The following is a 19,021-nucleotide window of genomic DNA, read 5'->3' as shown; positions in this document are numbered from 1 at the left end:
ACCCAGTGGACTCCACAACCATGAGTTTGGTACCTGGCTCCCCATGAGGAGAGTTAGGCACCAAAAGGGGGGTGGGACAGAAGGGGCATTCACAGAAGCCAGCAAGCTAAGTAGGGAGCCATCTAAGCTTGCCAGTAAAAGTCTGGTTGGTACAGGGCTGGCAGACTCCCTACCTGGCTCTGCGCAGCTCCATGGAAGCGCCAACACATCCCTCAGCTCCTAGGCATAGGGATGACCATGGGGGGGAAGGGGCTCCACAGCTCCCATTGGCCAGGAACTGGGGGCTCTGGGAGCTGTGGGGGTGGCACCTGCAGGCAGAGGTTGCACGTGGAGCCCCTGGCTACTCCTGTGTCCAGGAGCCAAGGGACATTGTTGTCAGTTCCCGGAAGCTGCCTGAGGTCAGCACCTCCTGGAGCTGGCAGTGCACCACCCCCAAACCCCATCCTGCACTCCAACCCCCTGCCCAGTCCTGAGCCCCTCCTGCACCCAAACTCCCTCCCAGAGCCCACACCACCTCCTGCACCCCAACCCCCTGCCCCAGCTCAGAACCCCCTCCCACACTCCAAACCCCTTGACCCCAGCCTGGAGACCTCATCTCTCCTGCACCCCAACCCCACGAAAATGAGCGAGTGAGGGTGGAGGAGAGTGAGCGACAGAGGGAGGGGTCATGTGCGACTGGGGGAGGGGCTTGGAGAAGGGGCAGAGCCTCAGGGAAAGGGTGGGAAAGGGGCAGGGCAAGGGCATTTGGTTTTGTCCGATTAGAAACTTGGCAACCCTAGCTGGGATCTGAACACAGATCTTCAACTTGCCTAGTGGGTAGCGGTCTCCCCTGGGTATTGCAAAAAAGGGTAGGGCACCACCACCATTTCCTCCTCAGCTATGTTTTGTGTGGTGTTAGATGTGCTCGGAGAACACCCGATGGATCAGACCCAATAGATGGGGGCAACGGGGCACACAGTTTGAGAATCCCATAAACGTATAGGTGCTAAGATGCTCAGCAGCATCAGGATGTACGTGGCTGTGTGCATGTCCTCTGGCAAATATTTAGGTGCCATGGGGATTTGTGGCAGAAATGTATGTGCTGAGAGAATTTAGGAACATACAGGAGTAAGCTGCAGTGGATTGGGGGTTTTGGAAATCTAAATTTGGGTATTAGGTGCCTCAGTGGGCAGCTTGGTGCCTCATTCTCTTTGTGAAGCTCACCCTCTGTCTCTGGGCAGCTGTTCCCAGTTATAATTCTAGCAGAGATGCCAGATATTCTGATGCAATATCAAGAGGATGGATCACAAAGGCTTTTTTATCTCTCTAACTCCTATGGTTGCCTTATGTTTGCCCTAGGCTTGGATCTTAAGTGCATTGGGTTTCCAGGTGGGTTCCTTCAACCCCTGCCAACTCTATAGTGTTGGTTGGTTTTGGTTTTGTCCCCACCCCCAGGGGAAGTGAGGCCCTTTCGTTTGGAGTTGGGTGACTGACTGACCTTTGTGCCTCTGAAAATTCCCATCATCCTTTGGAAATAGGGTGAGATTTAATTATTAGAATTGATTTCTAGCTGGCAGCCTTTATAACTGAAAGTTTGCAGTGAATCCTATAGATACTAGTGCCACTGTAGTAACAGGGTGCTTAATTAAAATCATGTCTCGTTTTTCTTATGGAAGATACCAACCATAAAGGAATGAACCACACTAAGTTTCCCCTCAGCTTATCAATGCTTACCATACATTACTATACCAAGGCAGCTTCTGATAGCATTAGAATTGCAATTGTTCTTAACTAGTTGTCTCCTATGTGAACGAATAGGGCTGGGGGAGATGAAAGTCCTTTCCAAATCCCACAGATGAAATGGCAAAAATGATTGAAAATTTGAGCTGTAACTGCTTAATGAGTAACACTGATGATCAAAGTGCCAGTGTAGTGTTTCTATGGCTTTTGAACAACAACAAAGTCACCTACTATCCTTCAATAAAAATGCAAACAACAAATTCAAAGCCCAATGCCATCTTTTTCTCCTGGAATTTTTATGTGCTTGCATAGTCTGTGGAGTAGTTTCCATCATGACAATTTAATGTTAATAAAAAGCTCTAACCTTTAATGGTATTCACCCTGGTTAACTTAAAAGTGGCTTACAGAGGCAGAGTCTGGCATTTTCTGCTTATACCAATCAGTCTCTTATGCTTGATGTCAGATACCGCCTGGGTTTCATTTTTCAGGTGAAATGAGCTGCAGTTGTAAAATCTGATTAAAGTGAATAGGACTCGTCTGAAATGAGTGGCAACAGCCACATCAGATAAAGCCACCCCCTCCACCCCCCCGTAACTATACAATGCATCTGTTACTCAGCACACTTTGTTCTGTATTCTGCAGACTCTGTTTTAAAAGTTTTTTTCACTGTTATTAATAGGCCATCAAACTGATAGAAAACCAAAGTACTCTGGGTATTTCTGCATGTGACGTAGAGAAATGAAACTCATGTCACTGGAGTTGTTTTGTTTTTGTCTTGGCACCCTTATGCAGGGCTTTAAACACAACTGATGGTAGCAATGTGATGAGGCTGCAGTACTACTAGCCCCAAGTGTCATAAAACGTGAGAGTTAGGCATGCCCTGAAATTGGCCTAAAACTAGAACTTGTGTGTGATTGCCCCCCCCCTCCCCCGGCCGCCCTTTTTAAACACTCAAGTTCTTTTTAGGATCCACTCTAACCTACCTTTTCAAGCTAGAAATTTATTTAAAAAAAATTATAGTCACATGATCCAGGAGCTAGGGCTTTAAGAAAAAAACACCTAAGTGCATGAGACATGCAATAAAATTGTAAGAGTTGGGATTCTATGCAGATATCTTACAACCTACTATAAACAGGTTGGGAACCTCACTCGTGGTTGTAGCTTACACAGGATAAGACTGGCCCCATCTGTGTAGGTACTTCTATAGTACCTGAGCACCCTACTAACATTAATGGAGTTGTCCTCACAATATCCCAGTACCAATGTCTCCTTTTACTGAGGGCAGGGGATGAAAGTAGGGTCCAGAGTGGGGGAGGAGAGGGCTGTTGAGGTCACCCTTCTGTCTAACCAAAGCTGGTGAGAACAAGTGTTTAATCCAAGTGGGGCTGGGCAGGCTGCAGTCACACGCAGACACTCAGGATGTGGCTTGCATGCTGGAAGACTGTGAGTGGTCCAGGTGGGAGCTACTACAGTAAGGCATTGTAGGCACCCATGGTTGCAGGGCAGGGGTGACACACTGATCTGGACTGTACCCTGGTGTGTCACCGGAGTCAGAGAAGATACTCAGAGCAGTGGTTGCGGGGAAGGGAGGTTACGAAGAAAAGATGGTGCCCTCTTCATTTCCTCTCCCATTTGAGCATTCAGGATGAAAAGGTTGCACCACTTCAAGGGAGGATGGGAGACCACAGTGGTTATCCCTCTGACAATTTAGTGTTCTCTCCTACTCTCAAGATCCACCGCATGCCCCCCCACACCATGAGTACATCCGTAACCTCATTCATTCACCAATTGAGTCTATTCCCCACTACACTCACACCTACCGCGTCCAATCTTGCCCCTCTGCCAAACCATGAAAGGGCTCTCCCCTCCAACTGCTGCCAGTTCAGTCTCCTCCTACTACCCTTCCTATTTAAGCTTAGCAGCTGAGAACCACACCCTATTAGTCTGACTCCTCTGGCACCTTCTACCCTCAGCTGCTGCACATATCCCTTCAGAACCAGTAAGCCCAGCCCCTGAGTCAGAATCGCCTGCGGCCAAATATGCACATGCAAGGTGTTGGGGCAGGAAAAGCAGGAGCAACAGGGACTATGTGCATGGGATCTGAACGAGCCTCACAGAGGCCTGCATGTCTTTTCCTTCTGCTCCCTGAAGGCAGAAGTCCTAGGGTGGGGGTCAGGTTACTTCAGCCTTTCGGAGCAGCTCTGTTCCAGCAGGAGTGCCCCACTAGCTTCAGGTGTGACTGTACCCTGACGTGTATCAGTCCCACAGCACACTTTGCATAGTGCTGTGGCTGAGCCCCATTAGTTCTAAACCACCAGCCATGCCTGCTCCCACAAGGAATGTTTTTGCTTTCAAGTCTGTGCCTTTATCCATGGTGTCACCAGACTCTTTTTCTGAACCAGGCATAACTGACCCTGCTTGGACCAACAGCAGGGTTTGAACCTGCGAACCTATGAGTTAAAAACCATGTGTCCCTAATACTCGACATAATAAATTAACTAGAGTAGCAGTCTCATGTAGATTAGCCACTACAAGGTGACGCTCTGTTAGCTGAGGTTCCGGATGTAATATTGTACCCGTAGTATTTTTGTAAACCATGCTCTCTGGTTACAAAAATGTAACTATACTGGCTGCTTTGGGACAGGATACACCGCATGGCTCCACTGCCATACACTACAGAAATGGACACATACAGAAGGAAACAAATGTCCAAGTAACTTCTCAACCCGAGTGCAGTTAGAACAGTAGCTGTTGCTGTATGTACCATGTTGGTACATGATTTCCACATTTGCTTTCAATTCATTTTGAATGGACAGAAGTTACTTTGTATCCCCTTCAGACAAAGAAGCCAAAATGATGTTTAGAGAGGTACAATGGTCACATGCACCCAACGTACAACCTGTGAAATTCCTTGCCAGAGGATGTTGTTGTGAAGGTGAAGACCATAACTGGGTTAAAAAAAGAACTCGATAAATTCATGGAGGATAGGTCCATCAATGGCTATTATCCAGGATGGGGAGGGATGGTGTCCCTAGCCTCTGCTTGCCACAAGCTGGGAATGGGCGACGGGATGGATCATTTGATGATTACCTGTCCTGCTCACTCCCTCTGGGGCACCTAGCATTGGCCACTGTTGGAGGACAGCATACCTGGCTACGTGGACCTTTGGTCTGACCCAGTATGGCTGTTTTCATGTCAGACTGGACACAATACCATTCTCTGACATAGCTATTTGCTGATCAGATCCCTCTGTAACATAACTGACAGGCTCTGAAGAGGTCCTGCACACATTACAATAAAATATTGTAATGCTGTGAACCTGCTCTGTTTAAAAAAACTTTCAATGGGGTAGGAGGACCCCAACATTCAGTTTCTAATCCTTTTCAAAGGCCAGCACTTGGTACCAGGGCCTGCTAGATTGAGGCTACTGTACCAGGTACAGAGCTCTCTGCCAACACCATCATTTGAATTATTACTAAAGATGAAAGGCTAGCACATTCTTGCATCCATATTAATTAAGGCACCATGCAGAGCACTGTAACTGGCTCCTGTAAACTAGTACAGTGCTGACTTTATAGGGTAAGATTATGTGAGAATTTTGATGGTCATTAAAAAAGACTTCTGGTTCTGTTTGGGGGCAGAGGTTTCTCATAGGATAGGAAGAAAATAATAGGAAAAAATACCTGGAAACAGTGCAATAGTTCTACATTCCCATGGTCACAACAGCCTGAAATTAAACACTGACACAGTACGAGGCTGAAGAGCCAGTTAAAAATCACGTCTGTCCAATCTGCCACACCTAGAAGTGCCAATAATATGTCCCACTCTGTTAGCAGGCCAGCACAATTGTAATAATATGTCTTTGTGGGGCTATAGCACAGTTGTCGCCTTTCTCTCTCCTCCTTCAATAATCTTTTCTTCAGTCATTTAGAAAATGGATAATCTCAATACAAGGCCCCATCCCACAGTCCTTAATTGCTACATGGACACTGTGATTTGCAAATGTACAGCCCAAGTCTGTCACTCTACCTACTTGTACAGTACCGTGCCCTCATTCACCTCAATCACGTAAAGTAAGGGCATCAAAATATGGCCACAAGTTAGAGACAAGACAACACATAGGACAACATGTCAAGTAAGGCAGAGCGTGGGGACTAACAAGAAGAAGGAAGTGAGAATGATTTAGATGTGGCTTCATAGAAGGTATTTGAAAACAAAAGCATGTGGGAAATGGGAAGCCAAGCAAGGGTTTGATGGAGACACCACTGGAGGATGACTCTGAAATGATGTAGATATTCACAAAAGGGGGCAAAAATAAGAATGAGAGAAGAGGTTACAGACCAGTGAAGGTGAACCAAGGTGTGAATGAGGCTCAGTACCACAAAGGATGGTGAAGAAAAGCAGAAACAAGAGTGTAGGTAGTGGAAGGGAAAAATGATTACATAGATTATAAACTCTCTGCAGGGAGTGGGACTGTCTGTTTTTATTAGGCACTATACCTAGCAGAATGGGGTCCTAATCTGTAAGTGGGGTATCTGTTCATTACTGCAATACATATAATTCATAAAGGGATGGAGGAGATTACATTAAAGTTTCCCTTGATCTCTGGGGGTGTTTGGTCTGAGAAGGGACTGAAGGATTGAGGCAGGTTGTATTTCTGAAAGAATGAATATCACACCATCCACACCACTATTAAATTGTCAGTCAAGTTTAATGCATCATAAAGAAGTAAAACTACATTGGCATATTTAAGACAAACACTTTTTTTCTATGCACACTATCCACTGGACAGTCCCCTTTTCAAAATAACTACTTTTAACAGTCCAAGACACGTCTTCAGAAATTCTTCACATGTTCAACCTTCCATATTTTCCTTTTTTAAATTTGTCTGAGAAGAAAAAAAAACATTAAACCTGAAAACACTTACATTGCAAGCCACATTAGAATGCATAATTGGCATACAATAATCAATGTATAACAATTGTGTTTTACTTAGTTCACTTTGTTCATCAATAAAAGAATATAAAAATCTTGTTCAACTGAGTGTTAAGTGTATTAAAATAGATTTGTATAGTACTGCACAGTTTCTCCCGGAGTTGTGAAAATGGTTGAAGGGGACCATGTGCTGCCTAGTGATGGGCAACTGAAAAGGCCAGTCCCTCATTTAAAAAAAAATGACATTCGGCACCATGTCATATGCTGATGTGAGAGACTAGCTGTGTGTCATGCTCTAGTGGTTCCTTGCTTTTGTTTTGTTTCATACCTGTTGTGCTAAGTAACTAAAGGATCGGAGAATGGAATCAGTGGTTGTGTGAAACTCTGCATTGTTAGAGGAAAAGGGGTTGCCCATCACTAACTACCAAGGTAGGCCTCAGGATTACAGGATAGGCCTGTGGCCTACGAAGGCGCCAGACTGACCCTTGTAGTATCAGGAAGACTCACTAGTGAAACAAGCAGGAGCTCTAAGATTTTCTCAGACTAATACTAAACATTTTCAAATGTGTTACAAATCAACAAAATTTAAAAAGGAATTAAGTTTGCAAAACCCCAGCAAACCCTTAATCTTCCACAGTCCACCCTTCCCCCAAAATTCTTGCTGTTATCCAATATGACAAACAACCCCTTGAGGCAGTTTTTTTTCCTGTACCATTTTTGCAGATATTCCTGCAAACAAACAAACACACACCCCACCAGCTTTTTTCCATGTTACCTATTTTTACAATAAAAACGCAGTACAAAAATGTAAAATTATTTTTTGGCATATTATCTGTACTGGCAATAAAAGAAAATCAATCTTTATTTGCTTTTATTTTAAAAAAAAAAGGTTCAAAACATAACCAAAAAAAATAAAACCAAACTGAACCCAACCTGCCAAAGCTATCCACTATATGGTTTATGCTAAATCTTGCACAAAAACTCCATGAGAAAAATACATCAATAGCAAAATAAGTAAAAAGGACCTGCAAAAAAGTAAGGAATTTTACAGTCATACCTCTTTAAATACTTCAGAACGCATATACAGAAGCATCAGCATGAAAATACTTCAATATTTTACTAGAAACGCTAACTTCATACAGGTTTTTAATTTAAATATCTGCAATTCAGCTATAATACTGAAAAAAATGATCTTTTTGTTTTAAAGGCTCTGTGAGCGTCCCATGACGTCATTCTTGTCAAACGGCCCATCTTCAGTTCACCTGAATCAGTGAGGCAGACCTTGTTCACTTTGCTAAGAATCCATGTCAAGTCCTAAGTAGTTCCGGCTCTTTTTATATTACCAGTTTCCTCCCTCAAACAGCTTTAAGACCAGCTACCTCCCTACTAGTTTACTAACTCTTTGTATTTAAAATTTTTCCCTTTAAAGCAAACTTGTAAAATTGTCTGCCCTCCAAAAAGGATACTTCACTTTCTATCAGCCATACTATTTCTTTTCCTTCTTATTCATAAATACATTAAGGCCAACATAACAAAACAAATCTCATAAGCACTGAAGGTCTTGGCAAATACAAAACTGCAGCAAAATCTGCTCTGTGGGAAGTTGCTGCCAGAGTGACCTACAAACTGGACTGATTGGCTTAAGTTCTACATGTGTAAAAAATGAGATTGTTTTTTGTTTCCTTCATTTCCCGTTGTTTCAGTTTAATCTCTCCTTTGCGCGTGTATAAAGTTTTTTTTTTTCCATTTTCCCCAGACAGCTCTGTCAGTTGTTACCCTGTGATTGCTGCAAGGCTTTGTGCTTGGCAGCAGAGGCCGATGAGGGTTTGATCCAGGGGACAGTTAGCAGGGAGGAGGTGGTGGTTGTTGTCATGGTAACCTGAATCATCTGCTCATTTTGTATCAGTCTAATGAGAGTTTTGAGACGTTCCAGCGATGACTGAGTCCCTTTCTGCTGGGCCAACAGGCTGTTTTTTAGCTCTAAGCATTTCTGTTGGAGAGAGAGATGGGGAGAGGAAAGGAGAGACTGAGAATACATTCAAATTGGCATCAAACATCTCCCCAAAAATGCTTTCCATGTCTGGAGAACATGTCCATCTCAAACAAATTATGTTCTCCTTTGCAGATAGCAGAAACACAAGTATAACTAATGAAGTAACGGTAAGTGATGCATTATATGCACCAATGATCTTAGCAACAATATTCATCTAAGATCAAGTATATACTGAGGGCGCTTTTGACCATATCCTGTTGAAAGACAGGAAGAATACATGATCGTGTAATGACGGTCTACAGATTTTGTTAGCATGGATTTACAATGGCCACATTACTCGAAAGTGGCAAAGCCACCAATAACACTGTAAGTCTTCCCAAATGACTTCAGTAAAACCTTCAGATCAAACTACACTCTGATGTATGTGGCACATATTTCACAGTCCATTTTAGGGAGATTAAATAAAGTGGTGTTTGTTTTAAATCCATTTACCTAAATCCAGGCAATTTAGTAACAAGGATGCCAGTAACAACTTCTAAAGACAACCTCAAATATTTTTCAGGTATAAAAATGTTAGTTTAAGGGCCACTATTTAATGTTCTACCATGGCTAGAAACAGAAGTCTTATCCTACTGGGAAGGGTATTTCTGGCTTTTAATGGACGAGAGCTCCTGTTTCTCTCTCCAATAGGTCATGAGACCCAAACCAGTTACTGGTCCAGGTCTGCATATTGTCTCTTATGGACCTTGGTCCAGAATAGTTTTAGGGGAGAACATTCTTGGGAAGCAGGAAACACTTGAGGTTTGGGATTTTGGAATAAGCCCTGGGGGAGATGGATTAGAGGGATGTGAAGTAGTCCAAGGTGAATAATAAATGCATAGGTCTGCAATTTATAACAATATCACTGTCACATGTGGTGTGTATGGGGTTTTCCACTTAATTCAATTGGTAATTTACTTTTTTAGTTAATCTAAATCTCAGGAACCAAGCATCTTTGATTGGATAAATATTATCACTGGCCAAAATTGCCATTTAAGAGAGACTGCTTCCCACTCAAAGGGCCTAATTCTGCTTCTGCACCACTCCCATTGACTTCAATAGCAGTTATTTTAATGCATACGTGTACACACACACACACACACGATAGTTTGGGCTAGCTTCAACTCTCTTTCATTCTGAAATCTCTAATCCACTCCATTGTTCTAACCACTAGAGAACATTCCTCTCTCCGTGCATGTGTTAGTTTCCATTAGTGCTGATGGTGGTTATGCACAGTTAAAGGGAGTACTTCCCATTGTGATGTCTTTTAATAAGTTATTACTTTTCCTTCCACTCTGTTTTAAACGTGATAAAATATTTAACCTGCCTCTCCTGGATAACTGCAATGGTAGAACAAGTACTGACCAGTTCCTGTTGCAACTGCCACTTTAATTTTTCGAGATAGAGAAGATTAAAATATGTATTTACACCATATTACAAACAAACAAGCAGATTCTTATTATTAGTAGTGCTATAGTTTGGGGGCGGGGTTGTGGTCAGATAGCCATGCCTCAAGTAGGTCCTGATGTCCACAGCAGCTAGGAATTTGGGTTCTGAATTCAAGCTAACACTCTCTAGAGTGGCAGGGACTGGTAGAAGTGGTGTATACGCATACCTGGAATCAGGGTATGCTTGGGTGACCCCCTCTAGCAACACTTGGTTCTAGTTCCTGTAGGAGATGCCGAGAATACTGCTGTGATACTAGACCTTCTGAGAGTGGTGACGATGGTCATATCTGCCTTACCTCTTTCTTTTGGACAGATATGCGGGCTCTTAGCACTGAAGCAGCTGGTCATGCACAGATCTTTCTTGTGAAAGATGGGAAGTGCTATACTGTAGTTATACAGCTCTGACTTGTGTACAGAATGGGACAAAGGATATGTTTAATTTTGTATTCTGATTTGAGTGGAGAAGCGCTCCAATAACAGATCTGCCACTGCCTCCTTCTGCTCCTCAACCTGCCAGTGTATCTTGCTCACCTGCACACCCCCACAAAGAGACCCCATATATGTTTCTTTGTAAAGAAACTTGAACATGCATAGTTTGTGAGCATAACTCATTTCCCAGCCATCAAATCTCAGTTTTTCAAGCATAAGTGCTTTATAACCAATTCTGCAGGAGACAGTATGCCCCACAGTCTGGAGTCTTACTTTAACTGCATTGTTGAGAAGTCTCTCTTTCTCTTCCAACTGTCTATGTTCGCTCTTCAGCTCGCTGCCTTTCTTTAATAATTTTCTCTTCTCTTCTTCTTTGACTGTAGAACAATAAGGTTTAGAATGTAAATGTTAAGATACAGACTGAAGAAATGGTGTGCACTGACTCATGAGAATAGGATTAAGTGTTCTAGATGGAGCACTGCGTAGGTCTACCCCGTCCCATCTCAAAATGCATAGCCAGAGAAACTGAGTTTCCAGTTGCACATAAGACAACTCTCTATCACTTTTGAAATGGTTCAAGCAGAGGACAGACATTATTCCACAACACACCTTTGAGGTGGATATAGAATCCCTATTTTATAGACAGGGAAACTAAGGCAAAGAGATTAAACTACCTGCTCAGGGCTACACAAATTCATTTAAGGATATTTCTTCTCACAAATGCTAGGTACAAAATTTCAGACAGTCATGTCTTTATTAAATCAAAACCAATACTTGTTAAAGCAAAGGCACTAGTTCTTATCAAAGACTATGTTCACATCGAGTTTCATGTTTTCAGTCATAAGAAATTTTTACACTGGCCTTGTACTTTAAAGTGTAATTAGAATTAGAGCTTGTCTTAAAATGTTTGCAAGCAGTAAATTTGCCAAAAAGTGCATTTTGGGGGGCACCAAAACTACTTGTGAATTAGGGTCAAATTTAGTGAACAGTTTTGGCCGAAAAAAGAAAATGGCTAAAAGGTTGTTTTGAAAAAAATCAAAACTGTTTCAAGACAAAGTACTGAATGGAAATGACCAGTTTCTAAATGAAATGTCAAATCAAAAAATTTGATGTTTTTGAATAGACATTAAAAAGGTTTTATTATTAATTGTTCATTCAACTTTAGAATTTTTCTGCTATTTTTCTTTTCTTTCAAACTTTTTAAAAGAACAAATTAATCTTTAAACCATGACTGAACATCGAAAACTTCAGCTGAAAGGTGAATGTTACAGAAAATTATGTGTGTGAGAACAGGGGGCTGGGATGAAAAGCATTTAGTAATACTGGCAGGCACTTTTCTTTTTCTCATTTTAAAGGTGAAACTGGGGACTAGAGAGCTTCTTATCAGGAATCATGCCATTCTGTACCTGTTTTATGAGTAACATAGGAATGAACAATAGCCAGAGTTCCAGTCCATGGCACATTTTCATCTTTCTTTAATACCTATAAATCCAGGGAGCAACAAAAATTAGTAATCCACAAAGAGAGAGAGAGACACACACACACACTCTTAACGTCTTCCCACTCACCCCACAAAAAGAACTTTACTATTACAAAAAATGGTATAATTGGAATTATAAGTTGTAAACTGAAATGCAGTGGAAAAATTCTGTAACTTTTATTTTACTTCACTATAAACAGTGTCACTACATAATTGCTAGGATGGGGTTTTCAAATCTCACACTGGATCATCACCACAGAGGACCAAAAGGAATTATTCTCCAGCCCCCTTCATACAGGCTTACACAATTTCCAGGACAGTTAGAGGTATTTTGCCTACCTATTAGATAGAATACTGGAGATAGAATACTGGACTTATTGTATCATCATTCTGATCTAAGATGACCAATTGCATTCGGTATGAGAAAGAGAAGATAGGCTGGTTCCACTGAATGTAAATATAGACCAGCAATTCTCTTTGACATTTCCAAAGAAACTAAATAGTAATTTTTCCTAGGGGCTAGAGCAAAGAATTCTAAGGAACAAAAATTAAGTCCGCTCATTCTGAAATTCAGCAACATTGTTTTACAGTTCTTACAAACCTGGTGCTAATCATTTGGCTTGTGTGAACACTGTTAGAATTGCATTTATAAAATGATTATCAATAGCTGCATATGATAAATCTTATAAAGAAGATGGCGTACTCTCCTTACAACCTTCAGATCCTCTGGTGCATTGTTTGTGCATGACACTGTCTCCTCCGTCTGCAAGAACTACATTACTTGCTTTGCAATTGTACGTACAGGTGGTTTTTATTGTAGAGAAGAAAAACGTAAAGGAAATGAACAGCCATTTTTAATCTTTCAGTGTAAATCTTGAGGGATGCAATACCATGAAATCAGGAGGGGAAAAATGTAAGGTAAGGTATGAGACCAGTACTGTGAAACTACCAAGCAACAAAAGCAGCAAATTACCGAAGAAACTTCAATGCAGCAGAATTTCAGTGTTATGGACACCTCAGGAATGGAGGTTGTGTCTGTAACTCTGAAATGTTTGTAACTCTGAACAAAGCACAGTTCAGGCTCCAGATCCAGTAGCTGACACTTCAGGCCACAAAGCTCTGGCAGCTTCCTTTCTGGGTTGGACTGCGTTTGCAAGCTTGTCCCCCCTCCCGGAAGAGAGAGAGAGAGAGAAAACGTGTCCCCCTCCCAGCTGAGGAATGGGGGTGGGTAAAAACAGCATGTCCCCCTCCCGGTGGGCGGTAGAGGAGGAAGGGGTGAAAGTGGCACAGACCCCAGCACTGTTCCTGCTCTGTTGGCTCTGGCTGCCTTAGGTTGACAGCCCCAGCTTCTTCACCTCCTAGCTGTAAGTGGCTGCCCAGCATGTGGGGGTGAGGTGGGAACAGGCAGCCCAGCCAGCCTACTTTTAAGATGCAAAACAGACACAGTAGATTATTTGACTTTTTTTTTTTAGTCTCTGCTGCTGCCTGATTGGTTACTTCCGGTTTCACATGGTGCCTGGTTGACTGGTCAGTCCTTTACTCTGGTGTTTGTATCTTTGAGGTTCTACTGTATTACTTTTGATAATCTTGTCTCCTTAGCTAGTATGGTAGGCTGAAACAGCCTCTAGAATTATGATGTACAAACTCACTCTCTCCTTTTTTCTTTTTTTGGAAAGACTGCAATACACATGCCTCAACTCACTTACCTTTTGTTGGCACTTTGGGCAGGCCCAAACCCCTTTGGGGACAGTTTTAAGAGGAGGGTCCAAGCAACTGAGATGATATGCTCTTGGACATGTGCCACATGGTTGCAAGTTAATGCCACGCTTACATGCTGTACAGTGTTCATCGTGGTGGATTTCATTCTGAAAGATAAGAAAAGGGTAGGTTGGGTCAAGTCAACTCTTAACATAACTTTCCATGAGCAGCACTTGGAGTCACTACTTCACCAGACAGACCATTCAAACACAATATCTCATTTTCAAAAGCTTCCTCGCTGCTGTAGAAGGAAGACAAACAATTTTGTACTCATCAGCAACAAACAAACAAAATCCAATGAGTTGCAACAAATAGAAAAAATGTGAAATAATCAAACAATCACACAGACAGCAATCAAACACAGATATGAATCAACTAATGTTTCCAGCCTGTAATGTTATAAATTATTCCTCTCTGTTTCTGGGAGTGTGTCACTGTCACTTCCAACACACATATATCACCAGGTGCAGTTCTATTTTGATGAGTGGGCCAATGTCAATATGTGGCTCACTTGTCCTTCAAGTCCACAGTAAAAGCAAGCAAGCACAAGTTTCTGGGGAAAAAAAAGCACAGTTCCAAGTCTTATGCACACTGCCTTGAAGAGCAGCTAGGGAAACAAGCATGAATACAACTTTCTCCCACATGCCCCCTCACAAATTTCCTATAGATGGCCCCCATTCCTCTCTTCTCTATTTCGTTAATTATTGTTTTCTGATTTAAACCAGACAGATCCACTATAAAAACCTTTCTCAAACAAGACTGATTAGTACTTTATCTGTAGTTCATTTTATATATTGCTAAATCTCATTAACAAAGTTACAATGTCATGTAGTAAATTGTTATGCTAATCTGGTGGCACTGTTAATTACTCTTCATATAATTAATTACATTTTAATAAAAGAGAGACTGATTTTGGAACTCTCATGGTTTGTGAATCATTACATAAAAAACTCAATTTTCCTACTAGTTTTCCAGGGGAAAAAAAGTGATTTATTGAAATAAGTTTATTCTATAATCATGTTTTCATCTTTCAGAATATCATTTTTACAAAGTTTCATGTCAGCTTTATCCAGCATCAGATCCTAAACTCAAAATTACTCTTGTCCAAAAGGTCTCTCCAAAAATGTCAATATTAGAAAGCACTATTAAAAATGTCTAGATTGTAACCTTAACAGAGAGAGATCTACTCAAGTAGAACAGTAAATATTTTTCTTAGCTGTTTATTAATACCACAAAGCTAAACCAGCATTTTCTCAATCAATGGATTCTACAGAGTATTAAATTAAAACCTGTGAACACAAAAGCACACAAGTTCAGCTTGTTCTGAAATTCTGCTTTAATGGCTCAAAGATTTAGGTAAACTGGAGAGACTCCAGAAATGGTAGAAAAAAAAAGGGAAAGGAAACATTGCAATTTTGTACCCTGGCAGAGACTACACTAATTAACAGCAAGCACTGTATTACATGATGATGAGACAGACAGTGGTAATATACAAAACTTGCTAAACATACCTTCCAACATGGATCCTCATTTGCTAGCACATGAAAGAAGGGCAGAGAACAAGTTAGTGGACAACACATCAGTGCAATGAATTTTAGTCAAGCCATGACACAAATGATGAAAGAAGGGGGGGTTACAGCCAGTTATTTTAACGTGGACATGAGAGAGTGACACTTGAAATAACACCAGTGAACGTTTTAGTATTCAGAGCTGTATGTTATTTAGGTTTCAGGATTTGGGCATCTGAAACTCTAAATGCTGAAGATGTTAAAAAATTACATAGTACCAAAAGGTTGAGGTCTGTCCTAAACTTCCGATCGATAGGAACTGTCCATGCTTAACTAGATAGGAAAAATTTTTCTCTAAAGGTTTGACTCTTCCAAAGCGGAACACTCTGGCCCCCAACCAGCAGAGCACTTAAGCAGGTGCTTACCTTTTCAGTACAGGTGTAGTCCCATTGACTTACAGTTAAGCATGTGTTTAAATGCTTTTCTGACTCATGGCTAGAGTGCTCAACACCTTGCAGCATCGGGCATTATATTATCATCAACCCTTCTACATCAGAATCGCTCATGTCAAAAAAGTGTGTCATGTTTTGGGCTATCGCTTAGATGACTCTTTAATGGTTGTAGCCCAAGCCTGATGGAAAGAGTAGTTAGAGGTGGTTGAAAAATACACTGAATTTTTCAAGAAACTGTTTGGAAAAATTAATTCTTTAATGTTTTTTTTTCACAACAGCAAGTCTGTAATTTCCATTGCTGAGTCACAAAACACTTGGGCACAATGTCTCACTGAAAAGTCCTAGAATCTCTCTCCTGCGCTCCTGTAAGTCAGCTGATGGAGTAGTCTTTCTTTGGGTTAGGAGATGGAAGTGATGTGGAAACTTCTTTCTTGTGCTCCTTTTCTGATCACACATTATCTGGTGTGTGTCTACATACGTATGGCAGACAGAATTTGATCCACATGTCCAAAGCACCACTTGTATTCATGCTCACACACACTGAGCACAGTGAAACTATGATTATTCAGATGAACGGGGCACATGAAAGCTATTCAGATAAACAGAGGGGTGGATAATTGGAGAGTTTTTGATATAGGCGATGCATGTCAGGGACATGACCTCATTTCAGCTAAGAGATTTTTCCCAACAAACAAAATCTGAGTAATTGACATTTCACCGAGAATATCACAAGCACCATTCTCTCCTACGCTTTTTGTAAAGGAAGAGCTGTTTCCTGCACACTGTGTTTTCTTTAACAAATATACAATGCTTTTCAAAAATAAATAAATCCTTTTTGGTTCACATTTGTCAATAAAGTTGACCTACTCTAAGTGTCCACTTTTTCCTCTTCTACCTGCTGGAACGATCTAAACTGAAAATTATTTTTAAAGGGAGGTTGGTATAATAAGCAAGTTGGTGAGCTATGCAATGGAGACAATTACATTAGAGTGTAAATTCTCTGGGACAGGGACTGTCTTGCTTTTCTGTGTTTGTACAATACCTAGCACAATGGGGTCCATCACTGGGGCTCCTAGGTGATACCACAATACAAATATATAATAACTAAAGCTGTGAGCTATGTAATTAAGACAGACAATGGAGCAATTGTTCAGCACAGCAACAGGGATTTTAGATATTAGGAAGAATAGTTATAGTGCTTACTAAAATAACTAACAATTAAGGTAAAACAGTGTCATATCCCAAGCAGCTTTGTGACAGTCATGCCACTGAAGCTTTGTCACCTGTCTAAAAACATGCACACACAGAGGAAACAAGGAGATTTACTGAGGGTCTGAGAGTAACCTAGCTAATGTCGTTCTCTCTAGGCATGTGTTTACAGGGAAACACAGGCATCAGTATTAAGTTGTATAAGAAGAGTAAGAAAAATGGGATATCAGCAACATAGGAAGAAAAGACCAAAGCAGGTCACAACTTTGCATCTGTATTAAAATGGCACTTTTAATTGCACCTTAATACTTAAAAATATCTTTTTTATTGTAGAAAAAGGATAAAGGTCCCTGTCCTTTCCTACCTCTAAAGTACTATCGTGGATAAACAGTAGAATCTAAGTTGTAGCAGCTGCATCAGAGGAAAGAAATATTCACATCTCTTTACAGTCTTCCTCTCCTGTTCTGCAATGTATTCAAGCCCCTCATCCTCAGTTCTACACAGCACTGTCCCCCCTACAATGCAATTTTTATTTCCTTTTATGTTCTGTTTAATCCTCTCTCCTCAACTTTCCCTCTTTCTTCCCTTTTTTCCACTCTTGGTTCTGTGCCTTTTCGCATGCTGCCCCTTATGCCTGCCACTTATTCCTTCTTCCCATGAGCCATTACTTTTCTTCTCCAAATTTAGTTCAGTGTTGCCAATTTGTTTTTATTGTGAAATCTTACAAATATTTGGTGTTTTCCTTAAAGGCTCAGCTCCTGGAGTCACTGAGTACATGAGAATTTCACTGTTTCCTTTGAAAACTAAGTTTCTACTCTCATAGTTACAGAGTACAGTTGGAAAATGTGAACCCTAAAAGCTGAAAACCAGAAGATAAATGAAAAGACCCCCTAATGTATTTTTTTAGTCTAATCCCTTGGTTTTTGAACATTTGGAATTGCAATACTGCTTCCTTAACATCTACTTTTTCCCTACAACACTAGAAACCTGATCTTTCCACTGATTTCCCAGGGCTTTGGGGATCATGCTATATATCCTTATGACTCCATAACTTTATCTTTTGTTTTGCAGTGTAACCATCTATTTTCATTGCACAGTCCAAGGGGCAGGGGTCTTGTATAGCTATGCACACTATGGTACTCTAGAAGTAATTAATAACAAATACAACTAATAAATATTTAATACCACATCATAATAGCAATGTATTCATTTAAAAAATACTTACCTCTTGCTGAAAGGAACAAGGGGTTATTCAAATAATTTGATGCAAGGCGTTTCCGCTGCAAAGGGAGAGAAAAGAAACCATACTGTTATCTCAAGAGCTCTGGCTCTCTTATACTTTTCTACCATCAGTCTCGAAGGAATTTCCTTCATGCATAATCAGTACTCAAAAAGCTAATTCTGTGACTCAGAATATACTCTGCTTCTCAGATGGTCAACTAAACCATATACAGCTGCATTATTCATCTTCTAGCAAGGTTTCTACAGACCACTTTATTAGATTTTATTAACAAGTGGTAAATGCAAATTACCAACATTATTGATTGGGCTTCAGGAGTGGTTCCTGGGGTCTGTAAACAGTACTAAAAAACCTGACACCCAAAGAACATTTATCATAAACAAATACATACTAAATTGTTGCTGTGAGACAACACTTTTATTAGTGTCGATAGAATTGGTGATGAACTTTCTACAGGAGGGGGAAAGAAGTCACCACTTTGTGTGACAATTATCTGCATTTGATACACGTAAATTTTGATTGCAAGCTGTACACAAAGGCCTTGGGAAAATATTTCCCCCCAAACATTAATGTGCGCTACCTTTAGGTGTCAGAGGTCATCTCAGTCTGAAAGAATTTCAAACCTATGGAAACCTGTTCTCTAGGTACTTAATTGAGACAACCAAATAACATTCCAACCAGTTACCAGATGGTAACAGCTATTGGTCACTAGAAACTTGGGTTTGCAGTCTAGAGAATAAAGGTCTCCATCCACGGTAATTGCTTTCCTGAGCCATCCAGTTCCTGTGCCGTGACCTTACAAAGAGTGCTG

General features: G+C 41.0%; 1 protein-coding gene across 14 annotated transcripts in view; it reads right to left on the bottom strand.

Annotated features, from left to right (window-relative positions):
* Nucleotides 1-6,411: 6,411 nt before the first annotated feature.
* The window catches only part of PHF21B (PHD finger protein 21B), a 205,982-nt gene continuing 193,372 nt past the window's right edge, over nucleotides 6,412-19,021 (bottom strand). For 12 of the 14 annotated variants that reach the window (XM_077825637.1, XM_077825607.1, XM_077825598.1 and 9 more), the window contains 7 exons: nucleotides 18,196-18,250; nucleotides 15,313-15,335; nucleotides 13,750-13,908; nucleotides 11,970-12,045; nucleotides 10,837-10,940; nucleotides 8,431-8,644; nucleotides 6,412-6,607 (listed from right to left, as the gene is read on the bottom strand). In XM_077825637.1, the coding sequence (XP_077681763.1) occupies nucleotides 6,567-6,607; nucleotides 8,431-8,644; nucleotides 10,837-10,940; nucleotides 11,970-12,045; nucleotides 13,750-13,908; nucleotides 15,313-15,335; nucleotides 18,196-18,250 (672 nt within the window). In that variant the 3' untranslated portion in view covers nucleotides 6,412-6,566. The other 2 variants (XM_077825699.1, XM_077825708.1) reach the window with 2 other exon arrangements.

The sequence above is a fragment of the Eretmochelys imbricata genome, chromosome 1, assembly GCF_965152235.1.
Source record: "Eretmochelys imbricata isolate rEreImb1 chromosome 1, rEreImb1.hap1, whole genome shotgun sequence".
In the NCBI taxonomy this organism is placed as follows: Eukaryota; Metazoa; Chordata; order Testudines; family Cheloniidae; genus Eretmochelys; species Eretmochelys imbricata.
The sequence above is the reverse complement of the archived record's forward strand: the minus strand, read 5'-3'. Positions and strand labels throughout refer to the sequence as shown.